Source organism: Hipposideros armiger, unplaced genomic scaffold (assembly GCF_001890085.2).
Source record: "Hipposideros armiger isolate ML-2016 unplaced genomic scaffold, ASM189008v1 scaffold_799, whole genome shotgun sequence".
Classification (NCBI taxonomy): Eukaryota; Metazoa; Chordata; class Mammalia; order Chiroptera; family Hipposideridae; genus Hipposideros; species Hipposideros armiger.
In genome coordinates, this window is record NW_017732149.1 from 212,635 (window position 1) to 231,310 (window position 18,676).

Consider the following 18,676-nt stretch of genomic DNA (forward strand, 5'->3'; position numbering starts at 1 on the left):
AAGGGGGCAGGGCTTGAAGTTGGGCCACTCAGGGGGTCTCCGGTGGAGCCCAGGAGGTCTGAGTGGGGCCTGATATGTCTAGGTCTTTGGGGAGCAGAGCGGGATCTTTTCTGGAGTCTACATACCCAGCCTGAAGTTTCTGACTCTGCTGTAGCCCTGTGGCTTGTAGAGGATTAGGCCAGCGCCCCTAGGATGTTAGGGGCCCCTGACAGTACAAACAGGCAACAGGGGTCAGATGATGGGGCTGCCCCCCTCATGCCGGGCTCCCCACACTCCCACAGGTCCCACACTGGTGAGCGGCCCTTCCTCTGCTCAGAATGCGGGAAGAGCTTCTCCCGCTCATCCTCGCTCACCTGCCACCAGCGCATCCATGCAGCGCAGAAGCCCTATCGTTGCCCGGCCTGCGGCAAGGGCTTCACGCAACTCAGCTCCTACCAGAGCCACGAGCGCACTCACTCTGGGGAGAAGCCCTTCCTGTGCCCCCGCTGCGGCCGCATGTTCTCGGACCCCTCAAGTTTCCGGCGCCACCAGCGGGCGCACGAGGGCGTGAAGCCTTACCGTTGCGAGAAGTGTGGCAAGGACTTCCGGCAGCCTGCGGACTTGGCCATGCACCGGCGCGTGCACACCGGCGACCGGCCGTTTAAGTGCCTGCAGTGTGACAAGACGTTCGTGGCGTCCTGGGATCTCAAGCGGCACGCGCTGGTGCACTCGGGCCAGCGGCCCTTCCGCTGTGAGGAGTGTGGGCGAGCCTTTGCCGAGAGGGCCAGTCTCACCAAGCACAGCCGGGTGCACTCAGGGGAGCGCCCCTTCCATTGCAACGCCTGCGGAAAGTCCTTTGTGGTGTCGTCCAGCCTGAGGAAGCACGAGCGGACCCATCGAAGTAGCGAGGCCTCAGGGGCTCCCCCACAACAGGAGCTGGTCGTGGGACTGGCGCTGCCTGTCGGTGTGGCAGGCGAGGGCCCGGCGGCCCCAGCAGCAGGTGCGGGGCTAGGGGACCCTCCAGCAGGACTGCTCGGGCTGCCCTCGGAATCAGGCGGTGTGATGGCCACCCAGTGGCAAGTGGTGGGCATGACGGTGGAGCATGTGGAGTGCCAAGATGGTGGCGTTGGGGAGGCTCCTGGTCCCTTGGGGGGTGCAGGTGAGGTGGGGTGTGATGAGGTTGATGAGAAGCCGCCGCAGTTCGTGTGTCGGGAGTGCAAGGAGACGTTCTCCACACTGACGTTGCTGCGCCGGCATGAGCGCTCGCACCCAGAGCTCCGGCCCTTTCCCTGCACCCAGTGCGGCAAGAGCTTCTCAGACCGGGCTGGGCTACGCAAGCACAGCCGCACACACAGCGCGGTGCGCCCCTACACATGCCCCCACTGCCCCAAGGCCTTCCTGAGTGCCAGCGACCTGCGCAAGCATGAACGCACCCACCCCGTTCCCAGCGGGACCCCCACGCCCCTCGAGCCCCTGGTGGCTTTGCTAGGAATGCCTGAAGAGGGGCCAGCCTGAGGCCCTGCCCCTTCCTGAGCACTCCCGGGGAGCCCAGCCCTCATAGGGTGCCCCCTGAATCTTCCTTTGCCCAGCATACTATTTAGACCAGATCCTGCTCCCCAGGCAGCCAGCTCACCTTCCCAACAAAGATCTGGGGACAGTGGAGGCTGGCCCCCTGCTGGTGAAAGTCCTGTCTCTCTCTGAGTGACACTCATTAAAGCATTCTCTTTGACACTGGGTTGTCTTCTGTGTTCCCGTTGGAGGTAAGGGAGTTTGGACATCCGATGAGGTTCAATGGAGACCCCTGGATTGATAGAGACTGGAATGTCTTGGGCTGCTTTGTTTCTCAAAGTATGTTTCAGAATGTCTTGTGACAAAGGGTTCTGTGGCCAAGTAAGTACAGGAAATTCCTTGTGCTGTGGGGATTCTTGGTGATCAAAAGTACATTAAAGTCACTGATAAGTCCTGCAATGAACAAATCCATTTAGCTTTGTTTATCCCATACATATTTTGACCACAGGAACCTTTTACTGAGTAGTTCTACTTTTACAGAGACTAAACTGAGGCCCCAAATTAGTGTATTTCCTATGTAGTGCAATAACAAATTAGAAAACATACTTGGGGGGGGGGGAGGGTCCCATTCACGTTAACAAAACCCATAAACTATGAAATAATAAACCTCATAAGGCACATGCAAAACCTATATGAAGAAAATCATCTCTCTTTCCTGAAGGATGTAAGACCTAACTAAATGGAGACATACACCATGTATCTGAATTGAAAGACATTATTAAAAGATGTTGATTCTCCCCAGCTTAATCCTTAAATTTATTGCCATCCAAAAAGGATTTTTTAACAGACTTGAAAATCCAAAGTTCCTATGCAATAGATTTTTTAAAAACAATGGGGGCGATGTATTTACATACTAGATAATCAAACACCAAAGCACTGGAGTAAAAACAGGATATTATTGGCACAAGAGTAAATTAATCCATGGAGTGGGGGAGAAGATTCAGAAACAGCCCTGATTCTGATTATTTCTGGGAATTTAGTTTGTAATAAATATAATTATTCATATCAGTGGGAGAAGAATAGGCTGTTAAATAATTTTACAATTATATCTGTACTCTGAAAGGCTATGCAGTTTTGTTTTGTTTTTTAAGATTTTATTGGGGAATTGGGGGAGGAGAACAGCGTTGGGGAATCAGGGAAGGGGAACAGACAAGTTGCTGTCCTTTTTGTTCTTCAGTCTAGTTGTGGAGGACGTTGCTTCACTGGCCCAAGTTGGCACCATCATTGTGCTCTTCCTAGGCGAGACACATCAGTCGCCGGCTTCTGGACGGCCGCTCACTGTGGCTGCTGGCTGCTCACGCTGGCTGCTGGCTACACACGGTAGCCCATGGCAACCCACTGCCACAGGGGCTGCAGCCTACGCCGTCGCCGGCGACTCATGGCAGCCCAGCTCCAAGTTGAGCTGTGGTTCAGCATCTTAGCTGTGGAAGGCAGTGTCACTGGCCCTCATACGTGGGATCTGAACCGGGGCCCTCTGGCATCCCAAGCCAGCTCTTAACCAATGCGCCACTCGGCCGGCCCCTCTTTTTACTTTCTTGATTGTGTCCATTGAAGCACAAAAGTTTTTAATTTTGATGAGATCCACTTTATTTTTTATTTTGTTGCTTGTGTTTTGACAGCCATATTTAAGAAACCATTTCCTAATCCAAGGACATGAAGATTTATGCCTATGTTTTCACCTAAGAGTTTTACAAATGTTGATAAAGGTTATAACCTAGTTATAAACTTGCAAGTTTAAAAATTATAAACTTTTAAAATAAACTATAAATTTTTTTATAGCTAAAAGCTCTTAGATTTACATCTTTGATCCATTTTGATTTAATTTTTGTATATGGTTTGAAGTACAGGGCCCAGTTTCTTTCTTTTACATGTGGATATGCAACTCCCAGCACAAAACTTCCAGTTCAAAAGATTATTCTTTCTCCATTGCATTATTTTGACACCCTTGTTGGAAGTAAACTAGCTGTAAATATGAGGGTTTATTTCTGGACTCTCAATTTTATTCCCTGGCTATACCTGTGTATCTTTCTTTATGCCAGTACCTCACTGCTTCACTGAACTTTGTAGTAAGTTTTAAAATCAGAATCTGTGAGTCCTCCAACTTGTTCCTGTATTTCAAGATTATTTTTGTTTTTCTAGATCCCTTGCATTTCTATATGAATTTTAGGATCAGCTTGTCAATATTGGCAAAAAGGAAAAGAAAAGAAAACTAGCTGGGATTTTGATAGCGATTGCATTGAATCTCTACATCAGTTTGAGGAGTATTGTCATCTTAACAATATTAAATCTTCTGACCCATAACATGGGATGTTTTTAAAATTTAAAATTTTAACTTCTTTCAACAGTGTTTTATAGTTTTCAGTGCAGAAATGTTACAGTTCTTTTGTTAGATTTATATCTAATTATTTTAAACCTTTTGTTGCTATTATAAATGGAATTGTTTTCTTTGTATCATTTTTGGATTGTTTATTCCTGGTGATAGAAATACAAAGATTTTTGTACATTATTTTTGTATTCTGCAACCTTGTTCAACAGTTTATTAGCTCTAATAGTTTTGGTGTGTGGATTTTCTATATACAAGATTATGTCATCTGTACATAGAGATTTTTTTTTTCTAGTTTGGATGCCTTTTATTTCTTTTCTTGCCTAATTGCCCAGGCTAGACCTTTCAGTGCAATGTTACCTAGAAGTGGTGGGAGCAGACAGCTGATTTCAGGGGCAAAAACATCCAGTCTTTCATCATTAAAATATGATGTGAGCTATGAATTTTTCATAGATGCCCTTTGACAATTAGCAAGTTAAGGATGTTCCCTTTTGTTTCTGGTTTCTTAAGCTTTTAAAAAGTTACTATGGGCCAGCCGAGTGGCGTGTTGGTTAAGGGCTGGCTTGGGATGCCAGACGGCCCCGTTCGGATCCCACATGTGAGGTCCAGTGACACTGCCCTCTACAGCTAGGATGCTGAGCAACAGCTCAACCTGGAGCTGGGCTGCCCTGAGTCACCATCGACAGCAGATGGGTTGCCATGGGCTACTGCGTGTAGCCAGCAGCCAGCGTGAGCGGCCAGCAGCCACAGTGAGCGGCTGTCCAGAGGCCGGCGACTGATCTGCCTCGCCTGGGAGGAGCGCAATGATGGTGCCAACTTGGGCCAGTGAAGCGATGTCCTCCACAGCTAGACTGAGGAACAGAGGGATAGCAACTTGTCTGTCCCCCTTCCCCCAATTCCCCAATAAAAAATCTTAAAAAAAAAAAAAGTTATTATTATGAAAGGGTGTTGGATTTTGTCAAATGTATTTTTTTGTGTCTATTGAAATAATCATGTGGGTTTTTTGTCCTATATTCTGTATTATATTCATTGATTTTGGGTGTTAAACCAACCTTGCATTCCTTAGAGAAATCCCACTTGGTGATGCTGTATAATCATTTTTATGATTGCAGGATTTGGTTTGCTAAGAACAAAATTTTGTTGAGGATTTTTACATCTATATTCATATGAAATATTGAGCTATAGTTTTTCTTGTGATGTCTTAGTCCAGTTTTGTTATCTGAATAATGCCCAGATTGTCTGACTTCTGGCCCTCACTTTTCTTTTTTTCAAAAAAAAATTTTTTTTTAACTTATATTGGGGAACAGTATGTTTTTCCAGGACCCATAAGCTCCAAGTCAAGTACTTGTTTTAATCTAGTTGTGGAGGGCTCAGCTCTGTGTCCCATGTGGGGATCGAACCAGCAACCTTGGTGTTATGAGCCCTGTGCTCTAACAACCTGAGCTAACTAGCTGCCCTAACTGTCACTTTTCTTCTGCTCCAACTTCCTTGACCTCCCTGGATCTCTACCAGGACTGTCCCAGGTAGTGACTGCATCTTGGGAATGCAAAGTCATAGGTTTGTGCTGCCGGAGTCATAGCTGGCATCACCCCTTAGTCTGTGCTGTAGCCATAGCTGTCATCCCCTTCCCCGCCAAATGACTGGGTAAATTGGAGCCCCTCATGGGAATTTCCCAGGACCAGGAGTGAGGCAGAGGCAGGGCAAGCCAGCAGGCTGTGGAGGTGGGACAGTCATTCTGGATTCAACTGAGGAATTTTGGAGACTCATTCTCAATAATAGACACACAGCCCACTCTCAACAAGACCTCCTGCCCTGGATCCTGCTTCCCTTTCATTCTCTACCCCAGCTCTGACCTCATCTCTAATCTACTGCTTCCACTCAGCAGGTGCCAGCCATGCTGACCTTCTATTTGTTTGTTTCCTCCTAGTCTTGCTCGTTTCCTCCTTTGTACTTGCTGTTCCTTGGAGATGGAACCCATTACCCTAGATTTGCCCATGATGCACTTTCTCTTCATTCAAGTCTCAGCTCAAATCTTACTGTATTAGGTCGCCATTGTGGCATAGTAAATGACCACAAACTTAGCATCTTAAAAACAGCACCCATTTATTATCTCAGAGTTCTGAAAGTTCAGAAGTCCAGGCTGACTCAGCTGACTCAGGTTCTCTACTTAGGGTCTCATGAGGATGAGGTCAAGGTCTTGGCCATCTGGGTTCTCATCTGGTGTGGCATCCACTTCCAGACTAATCCAGGTTATTACTAAATTCAGGTCCATTTGGCTGTACGACTGATGTTCCCATTTCTCTGCAAGCTGTCAGCCAAAGGTTGTTCTCAGCTTCCAGAAGCTGTCTACATTCCTTGGCTGGGAGCCCCTCCATCTTCAAAGTTGGCAATAGCACATCAGGTTCTCCTGCTTTAAAGTTCTCCCACTTCTCATTCTGTCTTTGGCTTCTGTTACTAGCTAGAGAAGCTTCTCTGCTTTTAAGCGCCTGTGATTACATTGGACCCACCTGAATAATTCAGCATATTCTCCCTATCTTAAGGTCAACTGATTAGTAACCTTAGTTACATCTGCGAAGTCTCTTTTGCCATGTAAGTTAACATATTCATAGAGATTGGGTATGGACTCTTTGGGGGCCATTATTGTCCTTACCAGAGCCCTCAAAAATTCACATCTGGGCCGGCCGAGTGGCGCGATGGTTAAGAACTGGCTTGGGATGCCAGAGGGCCCCAGTTCGGTTCCCACATATGAGGGCCAGTGACACTGCCCTCCACAGCTAAGATGCTGAACAACAGCTCAACCTGGAGCTGGGCTGCTGTGAGTCATCGGCAACGGCGTAGGCTGCAGGCCCTGTGGCAGTGGGTTGCCATGGGCTACCGTGTGTAGCCAGCAGCCAGCAGCCAGCATGAGCGGCCAGCAGCCGCAGTGAGTGGCCCGTCCAGAAAGCCGGCGACTGATCTGCCTCACCCGGGAAGAGCGCAATGATGGTGCCAACTTGGGCCAGTGAAGCAAAGTCCTCCACAGCTAGACTGAAGAACAAAGCAACAGCAACTTGTCTGTTCCCCTTCCCCCAATTCCCCAGCACTGTTCCCATCCCCCCAATTCCCCAATAAAAAAAAATCTTTAAAAAAAAAATTTTCACATCTGCCCCATATGCAAAGCACATTCACTTTTTCACAAGGCTCCTAAAAGTCTCATCCCATTACAGCATCAAGTCCAAAAAAGAAACTCATATAAATCTCATCAAACCAAAAGCCCCACATCTCATTACCTAAGTTAGATTCAGATGAAGGTCAGGGCAGCATCTACCCTGGGTCACAATTCTTCCATTTGTGGACCTGTGAAACTCAAGGAATATGTCATGTACTCCCAACATGCAATGGTGGGACAGGCATAGAATTATAGACATTCTGGTTCAAAATGGGGAGAAATGTAAAGTAAAAAGGAGTCACTGATCCAAAGAAACTTTAAAACCCAGCGCGGAGAATTCCCCTAGGTTTCCAGGCCTAGAAATAACCCTCCATGGCGCTGTTCTGCCCTCTGAGCTCTCAGTTTTGCCATTGGGATTAGCCACCTTCCCCTAAGAAACCATTCCTGACTACCTATTAAGACAGCCATCTCCAATCCCTTATCATTTTTTGTCATATCACACTAATTTTTTAATAACACATATCGTGGGTTTGGACTATTTTAGCTATTTCTTTACTTATGTTCTCCATTAAAACATAAACTCCATGGGCCAGCCGAGTGTGGCACGTTGGTTAAGAGTTGGTTTGGGACGCCATCTCTGAGCAGCAGGGCCCTGGTTCGGATCCCACATGAGGGCCAGTGACGCTGCACCCTCAAAGCTAAGATGGTGAACAACAGCTCGACCTGGAGCTGGGCTGCCGTGAGTCGCTGGCGACGGTGTAGGCTGCAGCCCCTGCTGCAGTGGGCTGCCATAAGCTACTGTGAGTGGGCAGCAGCCAGTGTGAGTGGCTGGCAGCTGGTGTGAGCCCCCAAGAGGCGCCGTGAGCGGCCACCCAATGGTCATTGATCGATCTGCCTCACCCGGGAAGAGCGCAATGATAATACCAACATGGGCGAGTGGAGTGACATCCTCCACAGCTAGACTGAAGAACAAAAGGACAGCAACTTGTCTGTTCCCCTCCCCCGATTCCCCAATAAAATCTTCAAAAAACAAACAAACAAACAAAAAAACCCCATAAACTCAATGAAAGCAGCGACCTTGTCTGTATTTTCACGTATATTTCTTCAGCACCTGCCATCATACCTAGTACTTGAAAGTCTCGCTCAATCAACATTTTATGAATGAATAAAATGAAGGAATGAGTTAAATGTGGAATGGGGTGGTGTGGTCGGCTGAACAAGGGCCCCCTAAATAAGCCCACATCCTAACCCCTGGAACCTAAGATTGTTACCTTTTATGGAAAAAGGGATTTTGCAGCTATGATTAAGGTAAGGATCCTGAGATGGGAGATTATCCTGGAGTATTCGGATGGAAAGGTAATCATAAGAGTCCTTATAAGAGGGAGACAGGTAAGTCAGTCAGAGGAGAGGGTGATGTGATGCTAGAAGCAGAGACTGGACTGATGTGCTTTGAAATGGAGGATAGGGGCACCAGCAGGCATCCACGAGAAGCTAAAAAATGCAAGGAAATGGTTCCTCCGGCATCCGAGGCCTCAGCAGGTCTGGACAGCTTCCTAAGGCAGGTAAGCAGCCTTTCAGGAATGGTGCTGTCCAGCATGGCCAGGCAAAAGTCACACACGGCACATGGAAACCTGGCTGCATAGATGCGGCAGTCTGTATGAGTCTGATAGTCCCTGCAGGTTCAGTAGGTGTCACGGGTTGTGCAGTTATACCCTGAAGGCAGAAAGGTGAGAGGGTGGACAAAGACCAATAGGACAGGATTCTGCCAAAGATGCAGGCTGCAGGGGGTGGGGGTGGGGGTGGGGTCGCCGAGCATCAGGGAAGCCCAGAACACCCCCACCCGTTTCCAAATCTGTCTTCTGCTGGGACAGAATGGAAGGGGGGGGGTGTGCAGTTTCTCCATTGGGTGGACATCAGATTGTGTGCACACTGCTGAGAATGAGCTCTTTCCTGCAGGTGTCTGGAGTTTCATCTTACACAGGACACATGACCTCAGGCAGCAGGAAGGTGTGGGGACCCTCCCAGAGCTGCGCAGCTGCAAGTTCAGGGACCAGGGAGTGGGACCCTGCCACACCTTCGCGTACAAAGTCCCTGAATCCCTATCCCTGCCACCTCTCACAAGCCCATGACCGCCTGCCTCTTTTGCAGTTCTGTGAGCCTGGCAATTTTGGGTGCCACTGCAGACTCTGAAGCCCCGCTCATATCAGCGGCCTATGTCTCATTGCTGTTTAATCCTGGGGTGCTCAGTCTGCCAGGACGCCCTACTGACCAATCCCGATGCTCTTCAGGAACAACATTTAGGTCCGCGGGCCAGTCGTTTTCCAGTTGCGATCCAGTCACCATCTCAACCACGCTGCATACACTCCTGGCTCCAGGGCCACCGGGAAGCGCTGCAGGCGGGAGCACAGCCCCGGTGGGGGAGGGTGGGGGGGAGTCGGGAGGGGGGTGCCGAGCGGCGGGGAACGTGCTTCTGAGGCCCAATCCCGCCCTCTGGCCCCGCCCCCAGACCTGGTCCAGGGGCGGGATGCGAGACAGCACCAGAGACATTGCATCAGCCCTTCCACAGCTTGCGCGCGCATCACTACTGCACCCACGTGTGTGCCCCACACTCGGGGGCTGAAGCAAGCGGTACTGCGGCCTGCCGGCGGGCTTGGCAGCCGACAGCGGCAGCCGGGGCCTGTGGGATCAAAAGTGCAATGGGGCGTGGCGGCTGGAACTCGCCCCGGACGAGGGATGGGGTCTGTCGCCCCATATTCCAACCAGGCTTCGGAACCAGGAGGCGGCTTAGCCCTGAAAACAGGTGTCGGCACTGGCACCACACCTGGCTCCAGAAACTAGGCATCTGGACTTGGAACTCAGAAATTTAGAGTCGGGGCCTGGGGCTCAGGTGCCTCTCAGAAACCAGGCTCCTTCCTGCCTCCTCCATCTGCCTCAGCCACATAACGCTTTAGGAACTGGGAGTGATGACCCGCAGCTGGCTCTTCAGGCTGAACTCATGTAAAAGGCACTGCCTTCTTCTGGGTACAGGGCCTGACCCGTGGTGGGACACACCTGGCAACCTCTCCCTGTCTCTTCCCTTAACTGGCTCCCCATTTAACATCAAATGTCACCCCTCCTGAGACAGGCCCTTCCCTGTCCACTGTATCCAAAATAACAGCCTCAGTTACAGGGCCTCTTCTTGGCCTCAGGAGTTCCCACTGATGTTCCTCCACATCCCCCCTCCCCCCCATCTCACCTGTGTCACCCTCTGACCTGGCCCAGCCTCTGCCTTAGGTGCTCACAGCGGTTTTTTCCCAGGGACAGTACTGAGCCACATGTGGCTGTTACCCTCTCCCAGCCCCACCCATTCCTGTCGGGGAGTGGAAGCACAGTGACGCCTGCTGTAGTGGCAGTGCTAGAACAGCCTGATGTGAGCCTGCCTGGGCTGGGCCTCGCCCCAAGAATGGCCAAGAGGTGGGGAAACAACCCCTGCAGGCCCAGGGCCAGCTCTTCCAGGAGCACACATACACAGGGGAGTCTCCAACCTCTTTTTTTTAATTTTTTTACAAAACCATGTGTCCCAGCAAAACAGGACACTGTAGTCCATCCTCCCCTCCCCAGGCATCGTGGCCCAAGGGGGAGACCCCGTGAACAAGTGGCTGCCAACCCCAGAAGAACCATCTGTCCCTCTGCACATGACCAGTGTGAGGAAGGGGGTCCGACTAGAGGCTTTGTCCTGCGCCCCCACCGCCCCAGCTGCTGGAAGAGAAGGCAGACCCTGGGTCCCTGCTGCTCTCAGTGCCTGCAAGGGAAGCAGGAGAAGAGGGTCTGAAGGAAGGGGAAAGTCTAGGGTCGGGGAGGGGGCAGGCCACGGGGTGGGCCCACAGTATCTCACCAAGAAGGTTCGATGTTATCAAACCAATACAGAGACGCAAATGATGACAGCCAGGATGACAACAGTGATGGACACACAGATGGCAATCAACACTTTCTTCTGTGGGAGAGGAAGGGATCAGGGAACTCATGCGGCGGGGAGGGGGGCCCCCAGGCCGGGGACAGGCGCTCACCTTCCGAGCCTTCTTCTGGTTCTCCAGGGCTATCTTGACGTGTTCCTGCCCACGTTCCACATAGTCCGCTGAGCTCAGGATGTTCTTCTCAATCCGGTTGATCATCTCCCCCTGCTCCGAGGATATGGCCATTCAGGCAGGCAGGGGTGACTGGGGGAGGAGGGCCCAGTAGTCCACTCTATCACCCACACCCCAAATGACCAAAGGACATCCCTGACAGAAAACAGTGCACTTAACAGAGATGTAGAGGCACGACCACATGTCACACAGCCACACTCCAAGGGTGGCTTCCAGGCCCCTCCTGCCTCGTGGTGCCTCTTGCCCTCTTGATCCCTGGCCCCATACAACCTGTTTGCAGTGGCAGCTTGGAACCAACTGCCTTAAATGGCTCATACCTTTTCAGAGGGTGAATGTCTGTCCCCTCACAAAATTGTCTGAATTTGCCTATTATTCTAGGCCTGACTCCCAGCAGCTGTGAGGCCCTTCCTACCTCTGCCTCCTCGTGGCATTGCCAGCCTCCAGGCTCTGGAACTCCTGCTAAATGCAACCCCTTCCCCACCAATCCCAGCTGCAACAGGGCATGGGCTGCAGCACTCGTGGGTCCGCTGGTGCAGGACAGGGCTGGAGGCCACCTCACCACATGCACCAGGGCCAGGGAAAGAATACACCACTTCCCATCGAAACTTGTCTAGATTTTAGGAGGCAGGCCCTCTAGGGGGAAGCTCTGACAGCAGCTCTTAGAGGAATAGGGTGGCTTCTATTGGTTAAGGATGAGCCAGGGTTGGAGCCATACCTGAGGTGGGCTCAAGCTGGTGGCCGAGGAATGCTGTGTACAGAGGAGTGGCCACCTGCCTAGCTGTAGAGGCAGATGCAATTCTGGGGCCCTGCTAAGGATGAAAATAGGGCTGCCTGGGGGTGTGGCCCAGCCTGGAGGGGAAGAGGAGCCTCAGAGACCCAGGCTAAGGGTGGGGGGTGGGTTGACAGTCACAGCTGGGGTTCTGGCTAAACGGTCTGATATCTGGAGTCGGGGTTGAGCCCAGCCGGCTCCTGGGGTGCCTACCTGCATCTCCACCTCTGTAGCCAGAAACGTGAAGATCTCGTGAAGCTCACGGATGCTGCGTTCAAGCTGCTGGATCTCACTGTGCCGGGCCGAGATCTCATTTAGGGCCTGTCGAGTCACCTGCGTGTCCTTCAGTATCTGGGGAGTGAACAGGGGTGGAGAGGCAGGTTAACAGGGAAACCAGCATCAGGTTAGAAGTTCCTGCTGAGCTTCAGGGCAGCCCTTTGGCTTAGAGCTGGGCCAGGACCATGCTCAGGGACCCCAGGCATGCGGATTCTTTCCCTTCTGGCCTGTGTTCCCTCAGTCAAAAACGGCCAAGGCTGGGGGAGAACGGCAGGCCCAGCCAAGGGAGGCCGGCCAGCATGGCTACTTACATTGGATACAAACACCTCGCTCTGCCCGCTGTCTAGCATCTGCTCCAGCTCCTCATCGGACACCATCCCAGCATTGGCTGTGAAGGAAAAGGCTGGGTTCAGAGCCGGGTCGGGCCCACCCCCCGTGGGCCAGGCATCATGACTCACTGATCTTCAGCTGTCTCCGAATGCGCTCCACATTCTTCTCCCGGTACTCAGACTGCATCGAGTTGCACTTGTTAATGAGCTCCACAAATTGCTGGGACAGGACCCCGTGCTGAGGATGGAGAACAGCCACTGGGCACCCTGGGAGGATCCCCGCCCCACCTGGGCCTCAGCTCCCCCAAGGGCCCATGAGGCAGCAGCAGCACGAGCTTTCTAGGGACCTGCTGCCTTATCCACCTTGCAAGGTCTTTAGCAGGGCCTGGACCTGCCCTCCCCCAGTCTCCCTAGGACCTCACCTCCTCCCACAGTGCCTCCTGTACTCCCTCCAGCCACAGCGGGTTCCTTCCTTTTCCTGAACAGAGCACACCCCCACCTCAGGCCTCTGCACTCACAGCTCCTTTGGCCTAGACCACTCAGGTCCCACAAGGCCTTAAGTCTTTGTTCTGATGGTACCTTCTGAACATTTTCTCTGCCTTACTGAAATTACAAGCTGCCTTCTCCCAGAACTTTCAATCCCTCTTCTCTCACACCTTTCCCCCTTAATACTTAATGATGTTATAAAATCATGTATCTATGGATGAAGACGATTGTCTCACCTCATGGGAATACAAGCTCTGTGAGGACAGGGATCTTTGGTTCACTGCTGGATCCCAAACAGCTACTTGTTAAATGCCTTTGGAAACTAGCCTCACTGCTTAGACTGGACAGGTGCTAGTACATATGCAGGTCAGCCTGCTGCCCAGATTTTACAGGCCCACCTGGACCCCCGCCTCTCACACTGATGACCACCACGGGTGCCCCTTGAAACGCCCTCCTGCCTTATCCATGTCCCTGATGCCTTATTCCCTGGAGTTCCTTCCTCAGAGACACAATTGCCCTCCTAGCTTCGGCGGCACCCTTTCTGGATGCCCAAATTGTGCCAACTTCAAACTGGGCTCCTTGCTGAGCTCTGAGCCCACCTACTCCAACTCTGACCTCCAAGAACTCCAAACCACTTCTCATTGGACACACAGAGAGGGCCAGTCAGATCACCTCAAATCTCCTTCCAAAGATGTTGATTCAGTGACCTTCCTCCCCAGGAAGTTCCTCTTCCTGACTTCCTGAATTCTGCCCATGGGGAAGAGGATATCCCTGTCATCTGGGCAGGAAACCTCCCCATTGATTATGCCTGCACCCTCTTCTTCCTGGGCAGAGCCACTAGCTACGAAGTCCCACCTGAGTGATGTCCTTTTTACTTATTCAAGCTTAACTCCCTATCTTGGCTCCTAGAAAGCATGTCTCCCACAGCCGATCCCAGGTCACCTCTGGGGAATTAGCAACTTCTCGTTGAATGGAGCAGAAGAAGGCAGAGTGTTAAAATAGACTGGGAATCAGGAAACCTGGCTTCTTGACCTTGAGTCCTTTTTCTTTCCAAGCCTCAGTTTCCCCATTTGGAAAATCATCAGGTGGGACTTGATGATCTCCAAGCACCCTTCCTTCTTCTGTCATCTTATAATCTATAAAACACTTACTGAAATGTTTTCATTCTGGGAATAACAAACCCACCTGGGTTTTTCTCATTCTCGTGTTGACCGAATTATAATTCTCATCAGCTTCCTCCTTCTGGGGCTCGATGGCTGTAGGAAGACACAGGGTTGTTGTGGGGAAGGGGTTTGACCTGTAGCTTCTAAGAATTGTTTGGGGGATCAGGACACAGGGCCAGGGCCATACCTCAGCCACACAATAGGGAGGTGCTTCTCTCTATAAGATTTTTTTGAGACATATAATTTATCACTAAATGACTAATTCTGAGCCTCTTACAGGAGAAAGTATATTTTTCTTTGCAATACATCAGAGAATTCCCACAGCTATGGCAGAAGCCCCTAAACAAAACCCTCATCTGCCTGCCCAAAGAATGCACACTGGGCAGCAAGAATTGTTGGAGTGAACGGTTTCATAGTAAAGGAACCTGAGAAGCAGGCATGTGCTGTGCAAAGTGCTGTGGACGGAAAGCCTGGAGATGGACATTCTAGACTCCTGTGACCTGGATATCACTGGCTTCTCTGGGGCACATGCTCCCCAGATCTATCAGGAGCTGGGCAGGACCACAGGAAAGGATGTGTCTGAGGTCCTAGGAGCTCACCCTTCAGCTGCCCGCGGATCTCCCTCCCCAGCTGTTTGATCTCGTCGCGCAGGTTCTGGAGGTCCTGCTTCATGCCTGAACAAGAGAAAGCAGTCCCCACATCAACACATCGCCCGGGCCACCACCTGCGTGGAACTACAATCCCCACAATCCCTCTGGTTGAGCGTGCGTTCTTCATCCAGGTTTTCACTCACTCTCCTCGGGAAGGGGCGTGGCCAGGATGGTGACCTGCTGCTTCTCCAACTCTCGGACTTTATTCTCCAGCTTAACAATAGCCTGCCGAATTGTCCGGACCTGGGAAAGGTGACCAAGACGGCTGAAGGAGATATGGGGGTACTCCAGACCTCGCTGCTCCTCGGGTCCTCCAGCCCCCTCGTGAATCGAGGCGGAGACCCCAGCCTCTTACCTTCTGGAAGAACTCATCGTCCGGGCTGCCCAGCCGTGCCGTGCCCGGGTGTACCACCAGGGCGACCCGCTCCTTGTCCTCCTCGTCCGAGCTGTCATCCCCCTGCCAGGGCCGGGGTCATTGGCATCACTTCCTAGCTGTCGCTCTCTACCCGCAGGACTCACGGGCTTCCGGGTCTTCCTAGCCCTCAAGCCACCCTTCCCTGCTCCAAAGACCAGGAGTCCAGCCAGACCCCAGCCCGTCCTCCCGTCCCACCCCTGAAGCCCCGACATCTCACCTGCCTCAGCTCATGGGTCCTGTCCCGCATGGCGGCCCGAGCTCCCTCTCCCCTGCGCCTCAGCCCCGAGGGCCTCAAGATTCTAAGTTTGGAACTCCCGTACCCCACTCACACCCTGACACTCCTGTCTTCCCTCACCCTGCGGACCCCCAAACCCCCGCGAGCCACCAGAGGCTCTGTCCCTGACACCATCCACAGTCAATGGGAAGGAGCCGACCCCAGGGACCCGCCGGGTACCACAGGTTGGAATTCCCTTTTCTTTTCCCCCCTCCCGCTCCAGCAGCCTTGGCCCCACCCACTCTGGGTTGACTCGGGGCATGCGCACCGGGTGGCGACTCTTCCCCACCCAAGAGAAAGGCGGAGGTCGGAAGCCGCAGAGCCCCGAACGGAAGCACAACTGCCAGGACGTGAGAGCCCGCCCCCTTGACCGGAACTGCCGCATCTTCCAACGGAAATCTTGTAGCCAAAAGGGAGTGGGAATGCGTCATGTGTATGTAATCGGACAGGGCCTGCATCTCACATCACCCCATGGTACGCCCCTCGCGTCACGTGACTGTCCCGGTCCCAGTCCCCGAGCCACCGGACGTGACGCTTTGACTGTCATGAGTCTCGGATTCTGTCAACAGAACTCGTCTTTTGGAACCCTCCTCCCTTCGACGTCCCCGGCCCCCGGACGCCCGAGCTACGTCCCTCCAGCTCCCACGAGTCGGGGAGAGTGCGCCAACTCCTGCAGAGACCTTGCGAGGCCGTGGGTGTCGGGGCCGTTGATGAATTCGGCTGTATTGCTTTTGAGTCCAGGGGCGTGTGCAGACGGACGACCTAGAACTGGAGGTTGTCAGCATGATGGGACCTTAAAATTCAGAAAATGCTGAGATCTAGCATCAGAGAATTGCAGGGTTTTGAAGGCAGAGAATCTGGGGGTGGGAAGTGACTTCACCCAAGGCAGAAATCTCTCCTCCCGCAGACTCGTGGGCAGCGGGCGCCCTGCTTGAACCCTGCAGGCCACCTTCCGAGCAGCGAGGCCATTTCAGGGCAATTAGGCTGAGAACAGCCGTCTGTATTATATCAGCCGTTTGCCTTACACCTGGGTCTACCCTCTGGAGCCCACACAAAAAACCCGCACACGTTCCACGTTATAGTGGACTGAGCGCTCCGCAAGTCCGGGACTGTTTTGTTCTCACCTGAATCCCCAGTGCCTAGTGCCGTCCCTAGCACATAATGGACCCTCGATATTTATTTGTGGACAGAATTTTAGCTTCTCATGTGTCTGAAGATAAAGCTCGTTGTTCCTTGGTCATCTCTTTTAGGCCTTCAGGCTCTCACAAGTGATGCTACCCTAACCATGACCCTCTTACAGTCATTCATGCAGCAGGTATTTACAGGGCACTTGATATGGGCCACACACTGTTCTAGGGGCCAGAGATACATCACAGCCTAACAGATAAAATACCTTGCACTTGTGGAACTTACATTCATAAGGGGGACTCCCTAAGGTGACCAATTGAGTCACAGCACACCCGGAATGAATGACAGGTCCCCAGGGCTCTTTCCAGGGAGCTTATATGAAGGTTCAAGCAGGGGAAGGAATGGCCCCTTTCAAGTATGTCCTGGTGAAGAAACCTAGGTTCCTATGACTGAGTCGCCATGGATTTCTGGAAAGTCACCTGTTGTCTTTGGGCCTCAATCTCCCATCTATGCAATGGGTAACAGTAGGGGGATGGGAAGATCATCTTTATGGGTATTTTCTGCTGTAAAGTTCAATATTTCTGAGGTTGGAAACTGACAAGTGCTGTCTGATTCTAGATGAGGGGATTTGATCCTTCCCCTCTTCCCTTTAGAACCCACTCGCCTGGGATCCGGAATGAAGGAATGAGGACGCTGCCACACTGATCAAGCCACCAGGAAATGAAGGCTTGGAGGGCTTTTCAGGCATCCAGCCCTGCCCCGAGGGCTCCTCTGCTGGTCCTGAGGAAGGGTTTCTCTTCTCTTGGGTGTTCCATATCAGCCTCTGCACCCCACTTCTCTTTCTGTCTCTGTCTGTTTCTCATACTCCATCTCATGCTCTGAGTAGTACAGTGGAAGGAATTTTGGATATCTGACTGCTAGTCCTGGGTATGATCTTAAATAATTTATTGCTCCTCTCTGGGCTTAGTTTCTCCACTGGACAACTTCATCTGGTTATTTCCACCTTGCCTAAGGTCAAAGCTGAATGGTATCAAGTGAGGTTAGGAAGGCTATGAAGTATTGAGGGGTCCCCCTCTGTGGGCTTTCACTGCTGTGGGTTCAGCTCCCTGGGCCCAGCAGTCCCAGCTGCCTCTCTCTGCTTCTCAGCCTTTGGTGACATGCCTTCTTGGCTCCCAGCTGTGTTTTGGAGTTGTAGCTGTCTTTGTTAAATCGTCCAGGACTATGATAGTCATCATTTTATTGGTGGTCTTTGGGTGGGATCGTGTGGCTTTGGGATGGTGACAAGGTGCCCAGGAGGCTGGGCACAAAACCTTGTGGAGTGGTGTGTGGAGGGGATGGGGATGGGGGGCCACTGAGAGAAAATGGCTCTGAGGATGGAGCTCTCCAGAGCTGAACCCGTTTCTCCATTTCATGTCCATGGAAAGGTCAGACCCTACCTGGTCCTGAGGCTTGGCAGCCCGCCCTGTCCCTTCCACTAGCAGGCTTGTCCTATCAACACTGGAGCTAGACAACCCAGCCTGGAACCCCAGCTCATTCACCTACTGTATAACTCTATAAAGCAGGTTACCTAACCTCTCCATACCTCAGTTTCCTCATTTGAGAAATGGGAACAATAACAGTACCAGCCTCATACACGGTGCTGCTGTAAGGATGAAATGAGATGACATACGAGTATGTAAAGTGACTAGAACAGTGCCTGGTATGCAATAAGTGCTATGGAAGTGTTTGCTGCTGTTACATGAGGCCTGACGGTGGTTGTTACTCTGAAAGTGCTGCAGCCCCAGTGTCTCCTCCAGGGACCCCACTCCAAGGACTCTGTCCCCTTTTCATCTCCTGAGCCCCAGTGTGTATCAGGTCCTAGGCTGCTGGCCTTGCCGACGCCTGCAAATCTCTCATGTCTGCACTTGGATCTGACATGCCATATTTTGTTTATTTATTTATTTTATTATTTTTTTTAAATATTTTTATTGGGGAATTGGGGGATGGGAACAGTGCTGGGGAATTGGGGGAAGGGGAACAGACAAGTTGCTGTCGTTTTGTTCT

At 51.8% G+C, this 18,676-nt stretch overlaps 3 protein-coding genes across 8 annotated transcripts in view; 2 read left to right on the top strand and 1 right to left on the bottom strand.

Annotated features, from left to right (window-relative positions):
• ZNF668 (zinc finger protein 668) overlaps positions 1-1,713 on the top strand; it is a 7,103-nt gene extending 5,390 nt beyond the window's left edge. For all 3 annotated transcript variants that reach the window (XM_019628572.1, XM_019628571.1, XM_019628570.1), the window contains one exon: positions 282-1,713. In XM_019628572.1, coding sequence (XP_019484117.1) covers positions 282-1,494 — 1,213 coding nt within the window. In that variant the 3' untranslated portion in view covers positions 1,495-1,713. The remainder of the gene's footprint in view (positions 1-281) is intronic.
• A 6,308-nt stretch (positions 1,714-8,021) lies between these two features.
• Positions 8,022-15,711, bottom strand: STX4 (syntaxin 4). Of its 2 annotated transcripts, XM_019628645.1 has the most exons (11): positions 15,449-15,699; positions 15,172-15,273; positions 14,960-15,059; positions 14,766-14,840; positions 14,189-14,259; positions 12,647-12,755; positions 12,500-12,576; positions 12,126-12,263; positions 11,066-11,176; positions 10,894-10,992; positions 10,705-10,800 (listed from the first exon to the last, which is right to left on the bottom strand). In XM_019628645.1, the coding sequence occupies exons 1-10, from the start codon at positions 15,476-15,478 to the stop codon at positions 10,912-10,914; spliced, it is 894 nt and encodes a 297-aa protein (XP_019484190.1). In that variant the 5' UTR covers positions 15,479-15,699; the 3' UTR covers positions 10,705-10,800; positions 10,894-10,911. The 2 variants fall into 2 exon arrangements, with proteins under 2 accessions (XP_019484189.1, XP_019484190.1); XM_019628644.1 differs by lacking the exon at positions 10,894-10,992 and having other exon boundaries at positions 8,022-10,800; positions 15,449-15,711.
• Positions 15,712-15,760: 49 nt separating this feature from the next.
• On the top strand, positions 15,761-18,602 carry LOC109374222 (uncharacterized). Of its 3 annotated transcripts, XM_019628646.1 has the most exons (3): positions 15,761-16,279; positions 16,756-16,820; positions 17,287-18,602. In XM_019628646.1, the coding sequence occupies exons 1-3, from the start codon at positions 15,766-15,768 to the stop codon at positions 17,311-17,313; spliced, it is 606 nt and encodes a 201-aa protein (XP_019484191.1). In that variant the 5' UTR covers positions 15,761-15,765; the 3' UTR covers positions 17,314-18,602. The 3 variants fall into 3 exon arrangements, 2 of the variants coding, with proteins under 2 accessions (XP_019484191.1, XP_019484192.1); XM_019628647.1 differs by lacking the exon at positions 17,287-18,602 and having other exon boundaries at positions 15,761-15,979; positions 16,075-17,272; XR_002122362.1 differs by lacking the exon at positions 16,756-16,820 and having other exon boundaries at positions 15,829-16,279.
• The last annotated feature ends 74 nt before the right edge of the window (positions 18,603-18,676 follow it).

What these genes read in the sequence shown, in the direction of transcription:
- STX4 (XM_019628644.1), bottom strand. Translation starts at nt 15,478, where the DNA reads ATGCGGGACAGGACCCATGAGCTGAGGCAG. An exon ending in CACGCCCCTTCCCGAGGAGA is followed by an intron (nt 14,841 to 14,959) that starts GTGAGTGAAAAC and finishes TCTCTTGTTCAG; the next exon opens with GCATGAAGCAGGACCTCCAG. An exon ending in CGAGAATGAGAAAAACCCAG is followed by an intron (nt 12,756 to 14,188) that starts GTGGGTTTGTTA and finishes CTCCATCCTCAG; the next exon opens with CACGGGGTCCTGTCCCAGCA.
- LOC109374222 (XM_019628646.1), top strand. Translation starts at nt 15,766, where the DNA reads ATGCGCACCGGGTGGCGACTCTTCCCCACCCAAGAGAAAGGCGGAGGT. An exon ending in CGGACGACCTAGAACTGGAG is followed by an intron (nt 16,280 to 16,755) that starts GTTGTCAGCATG and finishes CATCTCTTTTAG; the next exon opens with GCCTTCAGGCTCTCACAAGT. An exon ending in TACAGTCATTCATGCAGCAG is followed by an intron (nt 16,821 to 17,286) that starts GTATTTACAGGG and finishes TCTTCCCTTTAG; the next exon opens with AACCCACTCGCCTGGGATCC.